Source organism: Meriones unguiculatus, chromosome 7 (assembly GCF_030254825.1).
Source record: "Meriones unguiculatus strain TT.TT164.6M chromosome 7, Bangor_MerUng_6.1, whole genome shotgun sequence".
NCBI classification, from domain to species: domain Eukaryota; kingdom Metazoa; phylum Chordata; class Mammalia; order Rodentia; family Muridae; genus Meriones; species Meriones unguiculatus.
This window is the reverse complement of record NC_083355.1, coordinates 15398492-15422716: the sequence shown is the minus strand read 5'-3', so window position 1 is coordinate 15422716 and position 24225 is coordinate 15398492. Positions and strand designations below refer to the sequence as shown.

Genomic DNA, 24225 nt, shown 5'->3' with positions numbered 1-24225 from the left:
GAAATACAAATTTTAAAATAAAACAAGTTTCAGTTGATGGCAGAATACAGTCTTCTGCTTCTTTCTGAATGATTTACTTTTATTATTAATTACATGCATGTGTGTGGGTAAGTGCAGTACCCAAGGACAGGTGACAGTCTCCGGGAGTTGGGATCACATGTGGTTGTGAGTCATTTGACATGGGTGCTGGGAACCAAACTTAGGTCCTAGGCAAGAGCAGTATGTGCTCTTAACCACTGAGCCACCTCTCCCACCCAATATTCTGCTTCTTTTGCAAATTAAAAAAACAGAACAAAACACACCTCTGTCCTTGTCATGGGAGGTATCAAGGATGTTTGGGATATGCTGTAAAGCAAGGCTTGTATGGGCGCATGTGCTCAACTCAGGAAGCAGTGTGATGCTGTATTCATGTTTAAGAATTTCTTTCTCTGCTTTTTCTAGCACCATCGATATGTAAGGCTACCAAGCTCCCTTCTGCGCATTTCAGCTGCTCAGGCAGAGCTCTGTTCCTCCTCCTAGCTACAGCTGAGCTTCCACCTAAAGGAGGGGTGAGTAACAGAGAACTAGAGGAACTAAGAGGACAGGATGGGTGCAGACCGATGGGCACTCATTTGCTCACTGCCCTGTATGGACAACTTCATGACTACCTAGCATTCAGCACACCTCAATTCCACATCTACTGTATGCAATAAACGAAACAAAGTAACTACAATAAGCAACTGGAGTTTCATATCACTGAGCTTGAAAATATGTTTAGTTTTAAAATCAAATGGTTTTATCATAGGCTTGAAAAGCCCCATCAGTTTTCCTTTCTGCTCTCTCATTAGGATCAGCTCTTTGCTTGATTCAGGCTTTTCATTTCATACTTTTTTTTTCTTCTTTGTGGCTGTATGCGTAGATCACAGGCCATTAGGTATCTTCCTCAATTACTTCTCTACCTTACTATTATTTAAAAACTTTTTTTTTTTAAGAGACAAGGTCTCTCACAGAAACTGGAGCAAAATATTTCAACTAGATGGGCTAGCCAGTGAATCCTGGGATCCTCGCATCTCTGCCTTTCTATACTTTTTTGTTTGTTTGTTTCTCTGTGTAGCCCTGGCTATCATGGGCTACAGAAGTCATCCTCTGTAGACCAGGCTGTCCTTGAACTCAGATATCCGCCTGCCTCTGTCTCCTGAATGCTGCACCAGCACTGCCCGGCTCACCTGGCTTTCCATAAGGGTTCACAGCCTCATAGAGTAAACACTTTGCCTACTGCCTCATTCATTTCCTCAGCTCCTAACCCACAATCTCTCTAATACTGTTTGAAACCTATGAAGACTGCCATGTGTACCAAGGCAAAACTTGACAGGAACTAGACAAAGCTTGCATTTCTTGATCTCTTTACTCTTTCATCTGATCTCAATCTTTTCAGGTTGTCTCTACCTGAAAAGATGTGGTTCTTTAAGAGGAACTTACTTTTGTTCTGAATCATCACAAAGTTTCTCTTGTCTACCATGGCAGGCTGAGGCATGCTTTGCTTTACAAAAGGGGTTTCCCCCATGTGGCTGCCTATGTCAGAACTCTGAATCAGACTTGGTGGTGGGCCCAGGAATCTGCATGTGGGTAACCATAGGTAAAAGAGGCCAACCAACAAGAGACCAATGGCCAGGAGAAATGAGGCTGTCCTTCCACAGGCTACCCTGGATTACAATGTCCTGTCTACTCTACCCCCTGATGCCCAGTCCTACTGCTGAGAGGTCTATGTGTTTGTAAGGCCATCTACCAATAGACTGTTAGAGAAGTTACTGAGATTCCTTATAAGCAAGCTCCCGCTGAGGAAGGACATTCAGTAATATCCCACTGTATACTTAGAACCAACCATTCTGAAAGCCTATCCTAAAGTTCTCAAACATTTTTATATGAATAGCACCCAATCTTTGTGAATTATCTGTCTTTGGGAAAACAGGCCCAGACACTGAAGCGAAAGGTGCAGGGCCAGCTTCTGTCTGGAACCCCTGCGCTGGGTCTCCAATGGCAGTTCACACCTCTGTGACAAAGCAGTGGGTGGTCCTGAACACCAGGTCAAGGTTACTGTTGGGGATGGGTAACAGAACAGCAACAGACCACACCTTTTGGTTCATTAGATTCATTTTATCTTCAAAATGAGTGTGAAGATCTTACAGTCTTCCACAAGAACCAAAGGCCGGATTTTAACATTAATGGGTACAAGCAGTGGCCCTGGTTATGCATCCCCACTGCTTTATTTTAAGCTGACCAACTACAGAGTTCCCCAAAGGGGACCTCGGAATTGTGAGATCCTTACTTATCGACCTCTTGGAACTTTGTTAGGGTTCTTCGTTGTCTTCCTTTGACACTTTAGAGGGATTTTAAAAGGATCTCGTTTTCCAGTTCTGTCATGGAGACTTCTTGTACATTTTTTAGTACTTTCATACACATTTCCTTTGTGTCACTTGTTAACCATTGCCAGGCAGTTTTCAGACCCTTAACTGGTGCATAAAACTGAGTAGCCTATGGCCCTGGTTTCCTCCTCAGTGAAGGGAAAGTATTGTGAGAGGGAGTAAAGAAGCCAAGCATAGTAGGGCATTGCTTCAGCCTAGCGCTTGGGAAGCAGAGACTGAACGATTTGAGGGCAGCCTGAGCAACACAGTGAAATTCTGTCTCACAACAATATGAGACACACCAAAAAAATTAGACTGAGAAAAAGAGAAACTCCCCTAGGACCACACTGTGATGCCCCCCAAAACAGCTCAGATTCTTCACAGCTGTTGATTCTGGTTTCTCTTCAGATTGCATATATCTTCTGTCTTTACTTCACAACTGTCAATTATCATGGGTCTTCAAACAGGACAGTCCAGCCTCTTACCCACGTTCATTCCTACTCCATATGAACAGCCTCGGTGCTTTTAGTTATAGAGCAGAAATAACAAGGGTACCCACCGTACTGTGAGGAATAGGAAATGGACATTTTGTGCCTTAAAATTACACCAAGCATTTGAAGCTTGAACATTATAGAAACCGTTTTTAGAGACCTAATTAGGCAACCTGGGAGTCTGTAACTCCTTGGAAACAAAAATATTTCCAGGTCTAAACAATCCTGAAATGGATAGCACACAATGCATTCAGAATCAAGAGCAGCAGTACACCAGCAGGATGGGCTTTTGCCCACCAGGAGGCAGCATGTTACCACACAACAAAAAGCAGCTCTTACCTATGAGAAGCCAGTAATTCCTTAAGTAGTTCAGCTTGCTCTTTCCTTTGAGTCCAGAGTCAAACTTGAGGTCTGTGCTGGGGGTGATCACGCATTCTCCTTTGTCTCCAATGGTGACACCATCTGTCTGGGGACCTTCCAGCAAAGGAAGAGTGCTGCCTCTGGGCTGTGGAGATGGGATCTGGTGAGCTGGAGGGCTTGCAGGATAGTTTCCTTAAGCCCTGCAGCACATCCCCTCAACCACTGTCTACTCAACAATCAAAGCTTGACACAAAGGTCCTGGGACCAGGCAAGGGAAGCTCTACTGACACTATTTCAGATTTTTTGTTTGAGATAGGCCTCAATCAGGCTGGACTTGAGCTCCATATCCTCCTGTCTCTTCCTCACAAGTGCTGGAATCACAGGTATGTACTATCATGTCTGGCCCTTTTCGGTTTCTTATGTTTAGGCACAGGAAGAACAGGCATTACAGAACTCCAAGAAGCTATTATTAGAAATTATATGAAACTATATGGGACTATATGGAAGAGAATGAGGGGATGTGTACTAGTTCCAGATGATGGAATTGATAGTGAGGAATAAACTCCAGACACTGATGAGCTGAGAGGCAGGAGTGGCCTCACTGCTCCAGCAGCCAACCAACTCAGCAGGCCGACAACACACAAACAAGCAGCCCAGACACTAGAGCAGGATTGTAAAGTCCCAGACACTCAGTGAGAGTGCTCAAAGCAGGTTGGAGAAGAATAAAGAGGTCACAAAGGGTGGAAGGGATTTAGCAGAGGAATGGAGCAACAGAGGCTCAGAAGGAAGACTTGGGAGTTTTGGGGGATTATGGAGAAGATGTGTTTGTCTGGATCATGCAGCTCCCCCAAACTAGCAGAGTGGTAGGACTAGCTTGAAGAAAGCCTGAGGATTAGATCTGAATGCAACAGCCATGGGGCGTTAGTAGTGCTTCCTGCTTTAGGAAGCTGCTCTGTCGACTATCCAGCTCTCAAAGTAAAATCTGGGTAGCAGAAGCTGGTCATGATTCCCTGAGCTCTGTATTTCCTTTCAACTAGATAGTTACATATAATTCAAGATCACTTTTTGCTAAAAAGGAACAAAAGCAGTCAAAAAATTGTATTTTTAGGTCCCCAAAGTTGACTCACCACAACGGCAACCCCCTCATGCACCATTGAGGGAGAGGCATAGAGACTGGTGGAGTACTTCCCAACATACAGCGTAGGCCTGGGGGTAAAACAGAAGCACACATCCTGAAGTCATTCCATGTCCAAACCCCACACACAGCGGCCTCCCAGATAGCACAATCATTGACCCCAGTATCAGCTGCCACACACGGACCAGGCAACTCTCACAGGGAAAGGTGGCAGGGTACTGCAGGGTGACAGGACAGTGGGATTTCAGGCCCCAGTTTTACCCATCACCTACGGAATGGGAAGCCTCACTTTCCTCACCTGAAAAATGCCAGGACTGGACTGGACTGAGTCCAGTCCAGCCTGAGGAAAGGGCTGTACTGATGACCAGCAGGAGATCGAGTACTCGGCACCCACTGCTGGCTTCGCAGGTGACCCTAACCAGCACCCTTTCAGAACCATCACCATGCTGCCACGGGCTTTTTGAGGACCCCCAGGGCTCAGCAGAGGAACACGGAACTGCTCCAGTGCAGACGCTGAGAGGAAAAGGAGTGCACAAGCCAGGAGGCTTGAGATCCCAGTGTGCATAGCGTGTTTGAGACCAGTGTAGGCTCATGAGACCCTGTCTCAAATTAAACACACACACACACTCAAAAGGAGGAAAAAAAGAGAAAGAAACTCTAGTTCAAATTGAGTGATATTTCCTGGTAATCCGTTCCTACCCGAGACATCACAGAGGGCTGTCTTGTACCAGCATGGAAACAGTGGAAATTATACCTACAGACCCTACTATTACTATCAGGAGCCTTAGATCAGTTATCTTTGAAATTGTTCAAAGTTATCCAACTTCTTTCAACAAATTATCTTCTACTAAATGGTGTCTCACTCTAGACAATAACACATATATGATCATATTTCAACTTCTCCACATATCTATAAAGTAGGAAGACTGAGGCCCAGCCGGTTAAGTGACTTGACAGGCTTTTATCAGGAGGGTATGAAGAATACACGCCTGCTAAGTCTCGGTCACATACATTATAATACTTTTTTTTTCTGATTTTTAAGGTGAGTATGACATACAATATAAATTTAAAATATACATTTTTATACTACAGTCTCCTACTCATATTTTATAGTCAATGTTCAAGAAGTCCAGGTGGGTAATCCCATCACTTAGGAGGATGAGGGGGAAAGATCCTTAAGTTTGAGGCCAGTCTGGGTTATATAATGAGACTTTCTCTCCAAATCCATAAACATAATACAGAACCAGAGAGAGAGACTGAAGCATAAAGGGGTACCTCCCAAGGCTCGCATTCTGAGGTTCCCAAATGAGCATGCTTGGTGGGGGGTGTTGTTTACTTGTTTGTTTTCAAGATAGGATTTCTCTGTGTAGCCCTGGACGTCATGGAACTCTGTAGACCAGGCTGACCTTGAACTCAAGAGATCCACCTGCTTCTGCCTCCCAGGTGCTGGGATTAAAGACATGTGCCACCACCCAGCTCCAAACAAGCCAGCATGGACTCTTAATGTCTTTCTATGTGACCTCAGAGATGTCTGCCTGACTTCTTCCAGTATGGGGTACACTACACTGCAGCCGTTCTAGAATGCCAGTGTTATGGTTGTCCTTTGCTGCCTGATCTGCCCCAACTCCTCCAACTCACGTCAGCTTGCTCTTGGCCTCTGTCTCCTTGGGAAATGGATACTTCCACTTGGTGATTCGCCCCACTTCCCCAGACATGAAGGTCAAGTAGCGCAGAGTCTCCACGGCAACGTTGACGTGCGCCACCTTTCTCAGGCCCTCCCGCTGCCAGACGTAGAAGGCCACCACAGGAGAGGCATAGTTTTGGATCCACAAGACATCCCCAGATTCACTGTCCACAGTTACCACCAGTCCATCGCCATTGGACACAAAGTGGGACATCTCTAAAGATCAAACAAAGCATGTCAACCACATTCTGCGGCCATGTCCTCTCTTCTCTTGGCAAGCTGCAGTCATTTCATTAAAGAGGAGACTTCTGGACTATTCTCAGGTCAAAAGAGTTCACTGGTTTTCAGTAAACTCTTCAGTATCAAGACACTGAGAGACGCCTGGCTTATAAATGTAAAATAGGCTTATTTTCCCAACTTCCTTCCTTTTCTTTCTTTCTTTTTTTAACAACTATTCTATCCAATAAGTGAGAGTAAATGCTGAAGGGTAAGGAGCCAATGCAAGTGCCTATGAAGCTGAGATTTTATAGCAATCATGTAAAACCTGTGACTCAAACTGAAAGTCAGACCTGTGTGTATCTGACCCCACAAAGGGTACTCAAAGACAAAGTATGTGAGGTCCTGAGCCAGGACAAATAGTCAGACTTTCAGATACCAGGGTTAAGATAATAAATTTAGGTTGCATGGTTATCATCTGAGTTGTAGAATGTTAAAACTAGAGAAGTTACTAGAGTATGAACCACATTTAAATGTGGCCTTCTTTTTCTTACTGTGGTACTAGGGATTGGGCTCAGGGAATTATGTATGCTAGGCAAGATTTTTGTTGTTTTGTTTTTGAGACAGTCTCTCCATGTAGCTCTGGCTTCCCTGGAACTCACTATATAGGCCAGGCTGGCCTTGAACTCACAGAGATCTGCCTGCCTCTGCCTTCTTGGTGCCAAGATTAAAGGCATGGCCCACCGTGCCCAGCCTGGCAAGATTTTTAAGATTTATTTATTTTATGAGTACCAGTTAGTACCACACATGTGTCTGGTATTTGTGGAGACTAGAAGAAAGCATCTGATCTCCTGGGACTGGAGTTCTGGGCAGTTACGAGCCATCATATGTTGGGAACTGAACTTGGGTCTTCTGAAAGAGTAACAAGTACTCTGAGCATCTCTTCAGGTCCCTAGAGTGACCTACTTGATGGGGTTATTGATGCCACATGGTAATGTTTAATTCTATTGCCCATAGGCAGGTAGTAAGTTCCTTCTATGATACACAGGGACTCAAAATGTGGGTCTGCCCTTCTCTCTGGCTAAAGCCATCACCATAAGCCCATGAAAAACTTGGAGCTTAGTGATGAAAAAACAAACAAACAAAAAGAAAAGAAACAAATCCCGCTTTCTGAAGAAATCATTGCTACAGGCAGGGTGTCAGCCTAACTCTGTGCGTGCGCTTTCATCAGGCACACTCACTGTAGTCCACGTCGTCCTCAGGCAGCGAGGCTGCATAGTCAAAATAGGTGGCGTTCCAGCGGAGCTCTCGGGTCTTGGTGTCATACATGGTGATGGTGTACTCTAGGCGACACAGACCAGTCAGTTACCATGGCGGGCTCAAGAGCTACTGTGGTGTTACATAGCTACAACCACAAGTTTTCACTAAATTGCATCAAGACTATCCGTGGGCAAAGACCAGGTGGAGGACTGAAGTCTCAGATACAAGAGGGAACCCGACAGAGACAAGTCACCCTGCCCTTGTTCTGCTCTGAAACCTACAGTTCACAGAAGCGTTAGCCATATGGCTGTTTTTGGCCACTAAGTCTCAGGGTTATTACAGAGTAAAACACAGGCGATGTTAGAAATAGATGCCCAAGCCAGGTGGTGGTGGCGCACACCTGTGACCCCAGCACTCGGGAGGCACAGACAGGCAGTTCTCTGTGGGTTTGAGGCCAGCATGGTCTGTAGTGTGAGTCCAGGACAGCAAGGGCTGTAACACAGAGAAACCCTGTCTAGAAAAACCAAAACCAAATTAAAAAAAAAAAAAGAAAAAAGAAAAAGAAAAAAAAAAAAAGAAAGAAAGAAAAAGAAATAGGTACCCAGAAGCGGGAGGTATCATAACAAAAACCTAAAACAGGTGGCACTGACTTTGGGACTAAGTGGTGGGAGGTAGAAGGGTGACACGTGGAGACAGTGTGAAAGAGCAGTGAGGAAACCACTGGGGTAGCCTAGTTATGAGCTTATACAGTATATAATTACTAAGGCTACTACATGCAGCAACTTGGAAGACAGAAAAGGTACCTACTGCTCAGCTAATGTGATTCAAAGCAGCAGGCAGAAAGAGCTACGTGGTTTTCCCAACTGTGCGTGACACGCTACAAGAAACTGCTTCAGTTTCTTTCTGAACAGGAATACAGAGGAAAGAGAGTACAGAGGAATATAGAGGAAAGAGAGCTCAGGATGGACTCTCCAGCTGGAAAAGACACATTAAAAAGAAAGTCCAAAGTTGCTAGCAGGAAGGAAAAAGTTCCAAGTCAAGGTCAAAATCAAACTCGGGTGAGTCTATATAAAACCCTTCTTAAGAGACCTCAGGAAGATTTAGGACGTCGCCTTGGAGGCCTTCCACAAGCTAGTCCTAAGGATGTGCTCATGGCACTCTCATTTTAAGTGTACATTTGTGGTATGGCCTTTAATTAAAGGAACTGACTATAATTTGACACATGGGAAACCCACCAAATTTTTAAAGGAGTACTATTAGTACAATAATCAGATAGCAAAAGGGGGTGGGCTTCAGACTCCCTATTTTCAATAAGGAACAGATTGAGAAAGCTACAAAACTAGCTGTTTTTCTTTTCTTTTCTTTTTTAGTTTTCAAGACAGGTTTTGCCTTGGCTGTCCTGGACCTTTGTAGACCAAGCTGCTCTCAAACTCACAGAGATCCCCCTGCCTCTGCCTCCCTGAGTGCTGGGATTACAGGCTGGCACCACCACGCCTGGCTGCTTTTTTTCTTTTAAAATTAAAAGCAAAAACAAATCAACACACAAGACATATGTTTTTCTTTAAGATGCATGTGCGCCTGAGTATATGTCGGAGCACCATGTGTATGTAATGCTGTTGAGGCTCGAAGAAGACAGCTGATTCCCTAGGACTGGAGTTACAGCTGTAAGCCACCACATGAGGGTTAGGAATTAAAGCTAGGTCCTTTGGGAGAGCAGCCAACACCCTTAACTGCTGAGCCATCTCTCCAGTCCCCAAACTAGCCATTTCTGATGAAAAAGGAAACATTTCTATCAAAGGATAGAACCAAGAACCACCAAGAACAACACAGTAGGGAACCAATGTCTGGGGGTAAAATTGGGTCCTGCAAGGAATGTTTTCTGCACCCCAGAGCAGGAGAATCTGAAAACACATGTCTTGCTGGATTTCAAATTCCTAAGGACCAGCATACTTCCTTTTTTTTTTTTTTTTTGCTAGTTTCCTCATCAGTGTTCAGGATTAAACCCAGAAGCCTGTACATTCTGGGCAACCACTTTACCACTGAGCCACATCCTCTTCCCTTTGTCCTTCCCTTTTTGAATGGGAACATTTATTACAGCCACCCTGTCTCATCACTGTACATCAAGCAGATGAAGGGAAAGGACCCTGCCTCCCCTATCCCTCATTTGTTTGTTAAGATAGGGTTTCATACAGCCCAAGATGGCCTTGCACTTACATGCCAAGGCTGGCACTGCATTTCTGATCCTCTTGCCTTTTTTCTCTCATGTGCTAAGATTACAGACAGGTGTGCACAACCATGCTCAGCAAAAAGTGTCTCTTTAATTCACAGTCTCCAGATCAGAGGATCCTCATCCGCCATCATGCCCGATGCATTGGTTTTGAGACCAATGCTATGATTGGATTTGGGGCATCTTGGGAAGAGATGAACATATTTTGTATGTGGCAGAGTTGCACTACTGTAGCCAGAGGGAAGACTATGTAAGAATAACTGAACAGAGGACCATCATCACTTCTTTCCTATATATGCAAGCCACTTTTTTCCATCAAGAGGCAGAATCTTTATCTTCACTCTTAGATCTGGACCTGTGTAATAACCTGCTTTGATCAAATGACTGAAGCAAAGTAAGCTGTATGAAGCATTCTAACATCTACTTTTGCCCAAGAAGGAACCATGTCAGGAAGTACAGGCTATCCGTATGGATGTATGGGGGAAGTTTACATGGAGCTGAACCATGATTCCAGACATGAGTCATCCCAACATGAAGAGTAGTGATGATCTCTATGTATGAAGGAGCCTTCCTGAATTCCTAAGTCAAAGAATTACGAACAATAAAATGGCCATTACTTTAAGACTCTCAGTTATGCAGCTTATTATGTGCCAATAAATAATGGAAACAGTGGCTTTATGGACTAAGCATGAACATTCCAACCAAAGCCAAAGCATGTTCAGACTCCTTCCAATACCCCAATTCTACCAGAGACACGTACAGTTTTTATACCTGCATGAAGTTAGGAATTACTGTCAGGCTTTACTTGATGGGGGAAAAAAATCTTTAGTCGTCCCAACAGCTGGAAATGAGGATATTTGACTTTTACAGGGGAGGACGGCTGCTGTAGCAGGCCTGTCAGCTGTTACATGTGCCCCAGAACAGAAAAGTAACACAGTGTTCCTGAACAAGGTGGGAGCTTGAAGGTTGGAAAACCAGCATCACCGAGGATAGAACCGCGAGCAGAGCTGTGGCAGGAGAAAGGACATTTACTTGCCACTCAGGCAAAACCAGGCACAGCGAGCAGAGAGCCACTTCACCAAGTCCTTAAAAAGAACACTGCCATCCGAGAGCTGGAAGAGAGCAGTGGTTGAAAGCATTCAAGAAGGAAGATGACGCAGCTGCACAATGGGCACTGTGGGTCACAGAGTCTGGACATTCCTGGGGTCTGAAGGGTCTGAGAAATCTGACTGCTTAAAAAGCGCAACTCTGGATACTTTTTGGAGAACAAATCCAATATCAGAGTCTAGTGGAGGGGCTTTGTTCCATCCATTCTAGAAACAGGCAGGTTGTACAACAAGCCTAATTTCTTACCTGTGCGTCCAAGATATAGAAGGGAAGTTGATGGGCAGAGACTATCTGCAAATGCTGATGACAAAGTTTGCTGCTTCTCGCCAGTCAGGAGGTCAATAACATACCAAATATCCTGCTTTTTACCTGGAATGTTAGTGGACACATTGTTAACACCCACCCCAAGTGGAAATAAACAGCATTGCCAAGGTAGCACTTCCAACCATTCAAGACCCTCTCTGTGCTGGGAGACAGGCTGAAATCCTGGGATACGGAAGATGTTTCTATGGCGCTCTAGAAGTGACAGAGCAAAGGGTAACACAAACATAATACCTCCTTGGGCCACTGAGTCCTATACTAATAACCTAAGCCTGACATGAAAGTTTCTGTAAACTTTATAATCTAATTATAGTATGAAAAAATTCTCCTAACTTTCAAGTTGGATTTTATTGCTTTGAGTAATAATCTTAAATATGAAAAATCTTGCCTGTCTCTTTCCCACGAATGAGAATATATATATATATATATATATATATATATATATATATATATATAAATACAAGTACACCTAGGGGCTCACCTCCTGGTAACTATATTCCTCAACATCCCTACCAATTAGCCCACATGTGAAGCGGCATATATAACTATAATTAGCTAGTAGCTGTGACTGGTCAGCAGAGTAGCTATAACCTGATGCTAATGAGGCTAAAGCTACCTCAACCTTTGTCTCTAGCCAGTAAACTATTCCTAGGCTGCAGGTTGTACCCCTTGCCTTGGTCAGTTGATTAACTATGAACAGGCAGCTAGCATAGCCACATAAACAGTTTTAGGAAAACATATACATGTGTGTGTATGGTATAGACACAGGCATCTTGATTTGAAGGTCAACACACTCACTGTAATATGGTCATTTCTATCCTGAAAGTCATACCTCTGGTCATTCGTGTCTTCCTATTTTAATAGATGTTTCCTACATTCAAGTTCCCATGGCAGCAGAATATAGAAAAGCCAGAGAAGGTCATGGGGCACCAAAATTTGTTAAAGCTATTCTTAGCTGTCACAGATGTTAACACACCAGATTCCACACATGCACAATTTGTTTGTGGATCCTAACTGTTCTCAACAATAACTTCTTCATATAAAAGAGGTTTGAAGTTAGAGATTAAATTATATCCAAATAACTATGACCATGAATACCTTCCATCTATGTGACATACATCCAGTTACTTATTTTAGTCTGTATAATCTACCTATAGCTCCAGTGGATGGATTAAATAACTATCATGTTCATAAATATACTCAGTAAACTCACTTAACACATGGCACAGCTGGGTGGTGGTGGTGGCAGCGCATGCCTTTGATCCCAGCACTCGGGAGGCAGAGGCAGGAGGATCTCTGAGTCAAGGCCAGCCTTGTCTACAGAGTGAGTTCCAGGACAGCCAGGGCTACACACACACACACACACACACAAACAACCCTGTCTCAAAAGAACCAAACAAATAACATGGCATAAATATGGTGAAAACACAATATCTTAAGCTGACCACAGATGATGAATTGTTGGCAAAAGCTGGAAGACCAGTAGGGAATAATGACACAGTCAGAAGGTGGTCATATGGGCCCAGGGCATGGCCCAGAGGAGGGAAGGTTTCCTGGTCATTTCCTCTAAACCCCTGGGCTAGAAGTTCCTCATTCTGAAAGGCTCATGCAATGAAGCAGGAGCCTGGCTGTCCCTAGAAAACACTTAAAAACCAGACTGTATTTGAGACTTGGAAATGTATGCAGAGTTCCCAAGGCATGAATAGGCAATAAGCACTTTCAGTTCCTCAAAAAGAAAGCTGCTATATAAACACAGGGTATTTACTATTCTACTAGAATTTCAAGATAAATACAGTTCTCCTTTGTGCTACAAATGCATTTTTATTGACATTTTGGCAGCAATGTACTAAAGAAAAGCAGGTGAGCTGATGCTTTGCAAGCTGTGACCCCACAGGTGTGAAGGCAGCTTATCTAGGCAAGCTGCTAAGTGCTGCTGCTACCAAATATTCTGATAGCAGGAAATACTAAGAAAGCCTATAATTAATAGGCAGGGCCTAGCTTCCCTTCCTTGGCTCAGACTATTGTATTCACTTTAAATTTTATCCATTTGCAGCTAGGTATGTTGCAATCATGAAAGAAAAGTAGTAGAGCAACCCAGCAGCTAAACGCTTGTTAAATGAGTAACCATATTAATGGTGTCAATTTTTCCTTAGATGAAGAGAGCTTTTCTTAATTGGCCAGATGATTATGGCATGAACAGCAACACAGCACAACTGAGGCAAGGAAAGGCTTTTCTCAAAGGTTTTTAAAAGGGTGATAACAGCCTGCTCTCCTAACTAAAACTCTCCCAGATTCTAGGATTCACTGTCAAAAGAAACAAGTTTTCAATGTTGAAAATGGGAACTCTTGGACTGGAGAGAGATGGCTCAGAGGTTAAGAGCACTGGCTGCTTGTTCAGAGGTCCTGAGTTCAATTCCCAGCAACCACATGGTTCTCACAATCATCTATAATGAAATCTGATGTTCTCTTCTGGGGTGCAGGTGTACAAGCAGACAGAACACTGTATACATAATAAAGAAATAAATCTTAAGAAAGAAAGAAAGAAAGAAAGAAAGAAAGAAAGAAAGAAAGAAAGAAAGAAAGAAAGAAAGAAATAGGAACCTTAGCTGGGTGTGGTGGCACAGGCCTGTAATCCCAGAACTCAAGAAGGCAGAGGCAGGTAAATCTTTGTGAGTTCGAGGCCAGCCTGGTCTACAAAGTGAGTCCAGAACAGCCAAGGCTACACAGAGAAACCCTGTCTTAAAAAAGAAAAAAGAAAAAAAAAATTAAAAAAGATAAAGAAAATGAAAACTCTTACCCATGTACAGGATTCCATCTGAACTTCGGCATGGGGATGCCTGAACCAATTCTGGGATGGTAAAGGGAAGTTTCTTTAAAAAAAACAAACAAACAAAACAAAAACGAAAAAAAAAAAGTTAGCCAAGTTTTGTGAAATTACTGTAATTTTACCAAACACGCTGTTTCTGTTGCCCAGTCCTTCTAAACAGAGAGAAGCAGATGGGTCTTTCTAACTAGAACCTAAGAAGAAGGTTCTGGGCTTCCACAGCTACTTCCAACATCCTCTGGGTTCCCCAACTCCGAACTCAGTACACCGAGTCATTTATTTGACACAGGATGTACAGGTGACTCAGGTCTCCTGTCCAGGTATTCCCTGAGGGTGCCATAAACCTTTACTGAGAAGATTACACAAATACGCAGAGTTACAGAGTCTTGGCCTTTTTTTTTTTTTTTTTTTTTTAAGACACTGTTTCTCTGTAACAGCCCTGGCTGTCCTGGAACTCTCTCTGTAGACCAGGCTAGTCTTGAACTCATGGAAATCCGCCTGTCTCTGCCTTTGCCTCTCCAGTGCTAGGATTTAAGGCATGCGCCACCGTGCCTGGGGCCAGTCTGGGATTTTTTCAGGTATAAAGAAATGTCCTGTCTAGAAGACTAACCCAAAGGTGGCCAGGCTGGGCAGAAAGCAATGCCTTTTTCCACGGGAGGACCATACATTAACGCTGAAAGAAGCAACTTAGGAGTTGCTCAGGCTTCAAGGGAAGATGTGGTCCCATGGGCAGCACAAAGGTCTGAGTTTTGGGGTTTTCTTCAGTAAATAATTCTCTACAGAAAACAAAGCCTTTGGGTTATAAAAAGGAAGTTATGGTCAGTGCCAGGGAAAGAAACACCCAAGAACTCCCAACGTTTCAACACATTTCATCATAAAACACTGCTTCTGAGCCCACAGCTGACATCTGATGGGCCCTTCTGGCCACTGCTTGTTTCGGTGAACTTTATTTTTGGAACAGGCCCTGACACTGTACAAATACCTACTGTTTTGCTTCTACTAGCTGTCTCCTTTCTCCAAGGAAGAAAATGTTTCTCAGCAGTGTTAATAAACAGAAGCATAGGTCCTAATTAACTATTTGAATTTTCCCACCATTCCAACATTCAAACTAAACAGTAGAAAAAAGAAAATACTAGCAGAAGGTAGCAATGCCTGGAGTTTTGCCAGATGTTTCTGGAATTGGAAAGTCCTTGCTAGTCTAGCACTCTGGAGTCCTATGCTCCAAGATGGGCATGGCCACAGCTCTGAGAGAGCAGCCTTGGGAAATCACACCTCTTGAAGTCCAAACACCAATCAAGGAAGCTTTGGTCTTGGTGTATTTCTTGACTTGTCAAGGCTCAGTTTCTATACCTCCAAAGTAGGGGCAATACCCATGGGCTAACAAGAAGTTCAAATGAGATGACTTATGGCAATCATTCTACACTCTTTCTAGCAAGCAAAATGCTTATAACACAGATGTACTTTATGTGGAGAGAAACCAATGCAACGACGAGTGGAGGGAGAAATGCATGCAGCTCCACCCCCAGGCTTGCTTTCCTCTGTATCAACCCCAGGTGCTCGAAACCTAACTTTAAAATACCCATTTGGGAGCTCACAATCCACTTAAGAGTCTAGACCAAAGGCTTTCATCCTTGGCTACACTTTAGAATCACATGAAGGTTTTCAAAACTTCCCGGTGAAGCATAACATACAAACAGAATGGCTTATAAGCTCAGCTCAGTAACTTACACCAAGTAAATGTATCTGTCACTAGCATCCTTATCAGACGGAGGAGTATTTCAAGCTCTTTGGAAACGCCTTCTGTGTCCTTCTTTTGCTATTAAGTCTACGTGGTAACTATTATCCTAAACCAAAACCAACAGAATCTAGTCCTGGTTTTGAGATTTATATAAATGAACCCTAGAGTATATGGCCTGTTCTGTTTGTCATGCTTTTTTTTTTTTGACACAGGGTTTCTCTGTATAGTCCTGGAACTTACTCTGTAAACTAGGCTGCCTCTGTCTATCAAGTGCTGGGACTAAAGGCATGTGCCACCACAACTCAGCTGTCATGTTTTACTTAGTGTTATATTTATGAGATAGAGCCATGTCGAATGTACTTGTGGATCACTGTGCAGCTGAGCATTCAGTTGAATTATCTCAATATTTATTCATTCATTCTATTACTGATATCTTTAGACAGACTCTACATTTTGCATGTAGTTAGTATTATGGCTGAATAAATGTCTGTTCTGGTTGGTTTTTTCTCTATTTGAAATGGGCTGGAGTCATCTTAGAAGGCAACCTCAACTGAGAAGATGCCCCCATCATATTTGCCTGGCGGCAAGCCTGTGGGACATTTTCTTGATGATTAGGATAATATGGAAGGGTCCTGAGCAGGTGGTCTTGGGGTGTATAGAAAAGCAAAATGAGCAAGCTAGGCAGTGCAAACCAATAAGCTGCATTCGTGCATGATTTCCGCTCATTCCTGCCTTGACTTCCCTCAGTTATGGACTGTGACCAGAGAGCTACTGCTACTGAAATAAACCCTGTTCTCCCCAAGTTGTTTTTGGTCCTGGTCTTTACACAGCACTAAAGACCTGCTAAGACAGAGCTAAGACAGTATCTTTTGGGAGAACATATTCATGCATTTCTCTTGGGTGCAAGCTAGGGGTTGTATTCCTGGGTTGTGGGTTCTGTCACCTATGCTGCTGAGCCATTGTACAGCCTGCATCTCCCCACAGAGTTCTGGGTACTGGCATCTGACAAATATGAGGTTCCTCTTTCTGCTACTAGATATTCCGGTCATTATACCCACACTGGGTAGGAGCTAGCCTTATGACTTCAATTTCTATTTCCCTAATGACACTTTTTCATGCATTTATTCGCCATTAGAATATATTCTTGTAGCCAGGTGCGGTGGCACACACCCCTAATCCCAGCACTCAGGGAGGTAGAGACAGGCAGATCTCTGTGAGTTTGAGGCCAGCCTGGTCTACAACAGGAGTCCAGGACAGTCAAGACTACACAGAGAAACCCTGTCTCAAAAAACAAAATTAAAAAAAAAAATCTTCTACCCTTCTATTGACTCATCTGTCTTTTTCTTTTTTGGTGTTTTGAGACGGGGTCTCATTCTGTAGCCTTGGCTGGTCTGCAACCCACTATATAGATCCCACTATTGCAACCCACTACTGTAGATCAGGCTGACCTCACACTCGGATCTGCCTGCCTCTGTCTCTGCCTCTGTGCTGGAGAGAAAGGTGTGCACCACGAGGCCCAAACATGTGTCCTTTCCCAATGACACACAGGAGCCTCTTGGTTGGCTCGCTTAGACACAGCCTCATGTAGCTCAGGCTGTTCTCAAGCGCACTATGTGGCTGGGGGCGAGCTTCAGTTCCTGACCCTCCTGTGCCCACCTCTTGGTGCTGGGCTACAGACGCATGTCCCCACACCCAGTTTTATGCAGTGTTGGGCAATGAGCTCGCATGGCTCTCATAGGAGTTGTTTTCATTTTTTAAATGTGCATATTTGGATGCTGTTTTTGTTTTCCAAATGTTGGATGTGTGGACTACAAATACTTTGTGGTCTCCTCTTTTCAGGAAGGAAAGCTCTCAATTTTAAGATAATCAATGTATCAATCTTTACCTAAATTTACGGTTGCTATATTTAGAAAGTCTTAAGAAATAATTATGGAGCCAGGTGTGGTGGTGCATGTCTTTAATCCCAGAACTCAGGGAGGCAAAGGCAGACAGATTGCTATGAGTTCGAGGCCAGCCTGGTCTACAAAGTGAGTTCAGGATAGCCAAGGCTACACAGAGAAACAAAAAAATCAACAAAACAAAAGAAATCATTATGGGCTGTGAAATGGTGCACTTCCTGTGACCTTTACATACTCACTGTGGCATGAAAGCGCATGTACACATAAGCAAATAAGTAAATGTAATAAAATTTTTACAAAGTTTTAAATTATGACATTCTAAGCCTATGAAGATGTACTACTTCCTTTTACAGCTTTATTATCTTGTATATCACACTTACTAATAGATTCGTGGTTTGTCTGGAACTGTTTTTTTGTGGATGGATGTACAGCTAAGATATCTTACTTCTACATGGCTAACTACTGATCTATTCGTATCTCCACCCCCTTGTGCTGGAGAGCAAAGCCAGAACCCTGTGTATACGCGGTGTTTTATACTGAGCTACATTCCCACTGTTGAAAAGATACGCCCAGTCAGAGTATCATCTTTGTCACAAGTCAAATAGTCCATCTGTGTGGGTTAATTTATAAATTTTCTTATCTGAAGAGCTTAAAAGAAAAACGCTGATAACGTAAGTCAATCGTAGGACTGAGACCTACAGTTGTGTATGTTATGTGTATAGAGAGCGTTTCACTATATAGTCCTAGTCTTACCATATAGTCTCACTATATACTAAATATGTCTATCCAAGGCTACAGAGTAAACTACGTAGACGAGGCCGGCCTCAAACCCATGGAGATCTGCCTGCCTCTGCCTCCTAAGTATTAAAGGCATGCAACACCAGCTGGGCGTGGAGGCTGCACACCTGCAATCCCAGCACTTAGTCAGGGACAGGCAGGAAGACCTCTAAGTTTGAGGACAGCCTGGTCTACAAAGCCAGGACAGTCAAGGCTACCCAGAGAGACCGTGTCTCAAAAACACAAAACGAGAAAAGAAAAAGACATGCAACACCAAGCCTGGCTAGGTTCAGCATGTCTTTTAAAACTCTTAAAAATATTTTATTTATTTTTATATGTATAAGTATTTGCCTAATTATGTCTGTATATCATATGCATGCAGAGCCTAAGTTATGCAGAGGAAGGCGTCAGATGCCCTGGGACTGGGGTTACAGGTGGTTATGAGGTGTTGTGTAGGTGCCGGGAATTGAACCTAGTTCCCCTGGAAGAACAAAAGCAACCAGCGCTCTAAATAACTGAGCCATCTCTTGAGTCCCATTGAGGCTCAGTATTTACATGCCTTTCCTAAAAAAGAAGCACATTTCTCTGATATGAGATATTTTTAAAACTTTTTAATGACATTTATCTGTGTGTACTGTGAAGGGGATTGAATGCATGCCACAACACATGTGGGGAGGCCAGAGAACAGCTTATAGCAATCAGTTCTCTCCTTCTACATGTGGGTCCTGGGGACCCAACCCAGATTATGAGGACTGGCAGGAAGTGCCTTTACCCAGAGTCATCTCATGGGCCCAGTAAACAGTATTCCAGACGACAGTTCTTGCTCTCAAGTTGAAAGTCTCTAGTTAAACATGTCAATGTGATGAGCCCTCTCTCTCTCCAGTGTATTGCCCAGGACAGAATCATCTGCTGGTATAAGTCTGTGATTCTGAACTATGGCTATATAATCAAATGCTCATTTAGGGGCTGCAGAGATAGCTCCTCAGTGGGTAAAAGTGTTTGCCATGCAAGCATGAAGCCCTGAGTTCAAACACCCAGAACACACTTAAATGCCAGATACACAGTTTTGTGTCGATGATCCCAACATTCCTACAGAGAGATGGAAGGCAGAGATAGGAGAATTACTGGAAGCTTGTAGGTCAACTATGGGGCATACACAGTGGAAAAACAATAGTCACCTGTCTCAAACAAAGTGGAAAGCAAGGGATATAACACCCAATGCTATCTTCCAACTCTGTATGTGTACTGTGATTTACACACTTGCGTTCAAAAACATGAATATGCAAACACACACTACACACATAATTCTTTTTTTAAAAAGCTCACTTAGAAAACTCTAAAACATACTACACGCATACATTTTTTTCTAATAGCTCATTTAGGAAATTCTAAAATGGCAGTGATGCCCCATACCAGATTATCTGAATCAATTCCCAGCAGTTTGTCTAAAGCTCCTAGGTGGTCTCACATGCAGACGCAGGCAAGGACTTGGCTAAGAACCTCAGAGTGTACAAAGAAACTAAAAATTCTCACCGTCAGTCCTTCATTGTTCTTGCCTCCAAGTGTGTACAGACTGCCATCATTGGGATCTGGGAGGAAAGCAGGCCTAGAAGTTAAATAATAAATGTCAATGATAAACTATACCCAGGACATAGAACAAAAAAAACCCAAAATGATCAAAATCATGAATGAATGCATGTATGTCTAAGTCAACTTTAGCAACTGCTTCTTTTCATTTCAGCCACATAAAATAAAAATCCTCCATGGAGGTACATATTCTACTTATGTGAAGAAAAATAACCTGAGAAAGAAAAGTCATATGAGGCCATAAGGCGAAAACTCTGCTGTGCGCAGTCTGACTCACGCCTGTAATCCCAGCACTCAAGGAGGCAGAGGCTGGCGGATCTCTGTGAGTTCAAGGCCAGCCTAGTCTACAAAGTCCAGGATAGCCAGGACTACACAGAGAAAGCGTGTCTCAAAAAAAGAAAAAAAGGAGTAAGTAAACTGTTTTTTGGTCAGGGCGCTGTGAATAAAGAGGAAATAAATGAGAAGAGTTTAGCAAGTCTATTTTCAATTTCCATGTCCATTCTGTACCTGGACATCAACAATTAGTATTTAACAGCAACAGTCTTATGTATAAACAGACCAAATTCATAGTTTTATTTATTCCTGGAGAATTTCATAAATTGACATATGCTACGTTTTGATCGTATTCACTTGCCACACCCCCTTCCAACTGCTCCTGCGCCTCCCCTGCCATGTAGATGCACCACATTTATGTCTGTTAGCTCTCCTGGAACTGGAGTTACGGACGGTGGTGAGCTGCTTGCCCTGTGCATGCAGGGAACTGAACACAAGCCCTCTGCAGGAGCAACACACACTCCTTCCTGCTGAGCTATCTCTCCAGCTTTCCTCTTTTTAATTTTTTAAAAAAATAATCCACCAAGTCTAATTAGCGTTGCCCGTATCTACTTGTTATTTTCAACAAACATTAATTTCTTAAATGACAGCAATAAAAACAGACCCTAAAAGCCTGACATCAGAGAACCTAAGGGTGCAGACCACGGTCTCTGTCAGGAGGATCCCACATGAAGATGGGATGCTGGTCTTCTGTCGGGCCAGTGCACTAAAGATGGAACTATAATTGGTGCCGGTTAGGAACCCTTTTTCTAATCTTTTTTCAACTTGGGTTGTTCCATCGTTTCAGGCTCTTACAAACAGCAACATTCCCTTGAAACACACACACACACTCTAAGAGCCAGTTACAGTTACCTTTGCTCTCTTTGACATGATACAGTGAACAAAAAAAGATCCAGGGAATGGAGAAATGGTTCAGAGGTTAAGAGCTGTCTACTCTTCCAGAGGACCCACGTTCAATTCCCAGGATCCACGTGGTGTCTCACAACCATCCGTAACTGAAGATCTGATGCCCTCTCTGGCCTCCATGGGCACCCGGCAACACGTGATACACAGACATGCATGCAGGCAAATCAACCATACACATAAAATGACTGACTGAATGAATTTATTTTAAAAAGGATGAATAAGTAAATAAATTTTAAAAAGAGATTCAGACTTAAAAAAAAAAGATTCAGACTTTAAACGTTTAGTTAAAGGGGGTTGGAGAGATGGCTCACTGGTTAGGAGCACTGGCTGCTCTTCCAGAGGACCTGGGTTCAATTCCCAGCACCCACATGGTGGCTCACAACTGTCTGTAACTCCAGTTCCAGGGGATCTGACACTCTCATACAGACATATATGCAGGCAAAACACCAATGAATATAAAAAAAATCATGTAAAAAAAGTTTAGTTCAGAACTCAGTTTAAGCTCTATCTCAAGTCACTGGGCATAGTGGTGCACACGCCTTTAAACACAGCACTTGGGAGGCAGAGGCAGGTGGATCTCTGTGAGTTTGAGGCCAGCCTGGTCTACAGAGTGAGCTCCAGGAGAGCTAGAGCTACAGAGTGAGACCTTGCCTCAAATAAGCAACAACTAAAATAAATAAAATAAAAGTTCCATTTTAATCAAACCTTTATAATACTGCTGCTGCTCTTCTCCTCACCCAAGGAACAGAGGCTTCTATCACATCACCTGGAAAATTTTTATGTCTCAAAAATTCTTGTTACACTTTAAACTTGTGCATATATTTGTGCTGAGCAACTAAATCAAATGGTAAATTTAAAGGAAATACTAAGGAGATGAGGAAACTTACTCTTCCACGTGTGTTGGGACCTGCAGGACTGGATCTGTGCGAAAGAACAAGAAGCATCATCAGAAGGGCTCTGAAATGTCAGGGCCCTGGAAGCTTCCCAGGACCAACTTACAAGCTGTACCAACAACTAAGGCTGACTTGCTTTAGATAAGTCATGTGAGGGCACTTCAGGAAACGCACAAAGGTGCAAAGGTTAAGTGCTTACAGTTCGTACTAAGACTAGACAGAGTGGGGCTGGAGAGACGGCTCAGTGGCTAAACTATTTGCTGCACCTGCAGGTGCCCCAGGCTGGATTCCTAGCACCCACATGGCAACTCACAGTCATCCATAACTCCAATTCCTGGGAATCTGAGGCCATCTTCTGTCCTCTGAGGACACCAAACATATATACACACACAGGCAAAACATTCACACATAAAACAAATAAATCTAATAAGACTTTGTCAATATTTATTATTTTACACATATGAGTGTGTTGCCTGCATTATGTCTCTGTGCCACGTGCATAAAAAGTGCCTACAAAGGCCAGAAGAGGGCGCTGGAGCCCTGGCAGCGGGTTGAAGATGGTTGTGAAGAGCCACGTGCATGGCGGGTATTGAAGCCAGGTCCTCTGGAAGAGCAGCCAGCGTTCTTAACCCCTGAGCCTTTCTCCAGCCCCATCACAGAAACGTCTAAACCCCTGAGCCTTTCTCCAGCCCCATCACAGAAACGTCCAAGATCCGAACCGTTGGTTTGCTGTTGGATGCCTAGAGTAGGAATAAATATTCCCTTAGGAAATACCACACTCTGGCTTCATATGGATAGCTGAATAGTAAATGCCCTTGCAGGAGCTTATGGCAATTCTACTGGCTTCAAGTGTTGATTCTCTTTGATCCAGTAGTTGTATTTCTGTAAAATCTAGCTTAAAATAGCACAAAATACAAGAAAAGCTATTTGTACAAAGGTGTTCACAAAAACATTATAAATGTAGTAACTACTCTTGGATATGCTTAAATTACCTATTTGGCAGTAAATTAAGGCTTCTTAAAAAGCCTAATAAAAATTTGGTGTTTAAATTTTATTTTGCTTTGAGGTAAGGTCTGACTGTATAGCTCTGGCTGGTCTTGAACTCAGATCCCTGCCTCTGCCTACCTCCTGAGTGCTGAGGTTAAAGTCGTGCACCATCACGCCCAGAGCTAATGAACTTTAGGTTTAAGCATGTACAAGCTTTTACACTTTTGTAGTCATATGAAAAGCACATTTACATAGGTTACAATGTAACAATACAGAAAACGTTCAGTGGAACAAACGCTAGATGGAAAGACTAAGTACTAATGATGTTCTCTTTTTAAAGTAGAAGCAAATCTCACCTTTTCTCAAATTTTCTACAAGATTGGATATTACTTTTTAAAATGTAAAGAAAAAAAATTTTTTTCCCTCTGTGTACAGCAGTAATTCCATGTTTACAGCAGCAAAATGTGGCCGAATTCCTCTCTTCAGAGGTTCTCCTGGGCATAAGCAAAGAGGAGGCTCCCGACTGGCTGGGATGGATAGTGCTGGTGAGAGGATGTGAGCAGCATTAGCAGCTGCCACATGTGAAGACCTCAAAGGAGAATGCACAGTGAGGCAGACTGCCAGCAAATGCCCACAGCTTCGACCAAGCTGCACCTCCCAGAACAGAGGGAGGGAAATAGTCTAGCGAGCTTCTGTATGCAGTCTTCTAGACTCCAGAGGCTCAAGGTGACAGGCAGCTGTACGATCTTCTTGTCATTTGGGACTCTCCTGTGAAGTAAAGTCTTTCAAGCCTTATCATATGCTGAATCTGCTCACAACAGAGACACACGCCAGATGTGGTCTGCAGGCAGCAAACAAACAATTCACTAAACCAGAGAAAGACACTGCAGGAAACAGGGTGAACTTTCAGTCTGTAAGCACATGTTTATCTTTCCCATTAATCACCTCTCAGTACACGCTCACAAACAGACTGACGCAAGAGACAGGAAATAAAGGCACACGACACTCACTCAACTGAAACAAACCAGGCAAGGTGCAATCAGGGCCCAGAATCTCCTACTCAGCCCCAAAGCCAGGCAAGACAGCAAAAGCAAGAATGT

General features: G+C 43.3%; 1 protein-coding gene across 1 annotated transcript in view; it reads right to left on the bottom strand.

Annotated features, from left to right (window-relative positions):
• Positions 1–24225, bottom strand: part of Ern1 (endoplasmic reticulum to nucleus signaling 1) — a 96534-nt gene that overhangs the window by 21356 nt on the left and 50953 nt on the right. The window contains exons 3-10 of the mRNA XM_021634283.2: positions 22133–22166; positions 19953–20025; positions 13980–14052; positions 11108–11230; positions 7509–7610; positions 6006–6267; positions 4360–4438; positions 3212–3377 (exon numbers count right to left, since the gene is read on the bottom strand). Of these exons, the coding sequence (XP_021489958.1) occupies positions 3212–3377; positions 4360–4438; positions 6006–6267; positions 7509–7610; positions 11108–11230; positions 13980–14052; positions 19953–20025; positions 22133–22166 (912 nt within the window). The remainder of the gene's footprint in view (positions 1–3211; positions 3378–4359; positions 4439–6005; positions 6268–7508; positions 7611–11107; positions 11231–13979; positions 14053–19952; positions 20026–22132; positions 22167–24225) is intronic.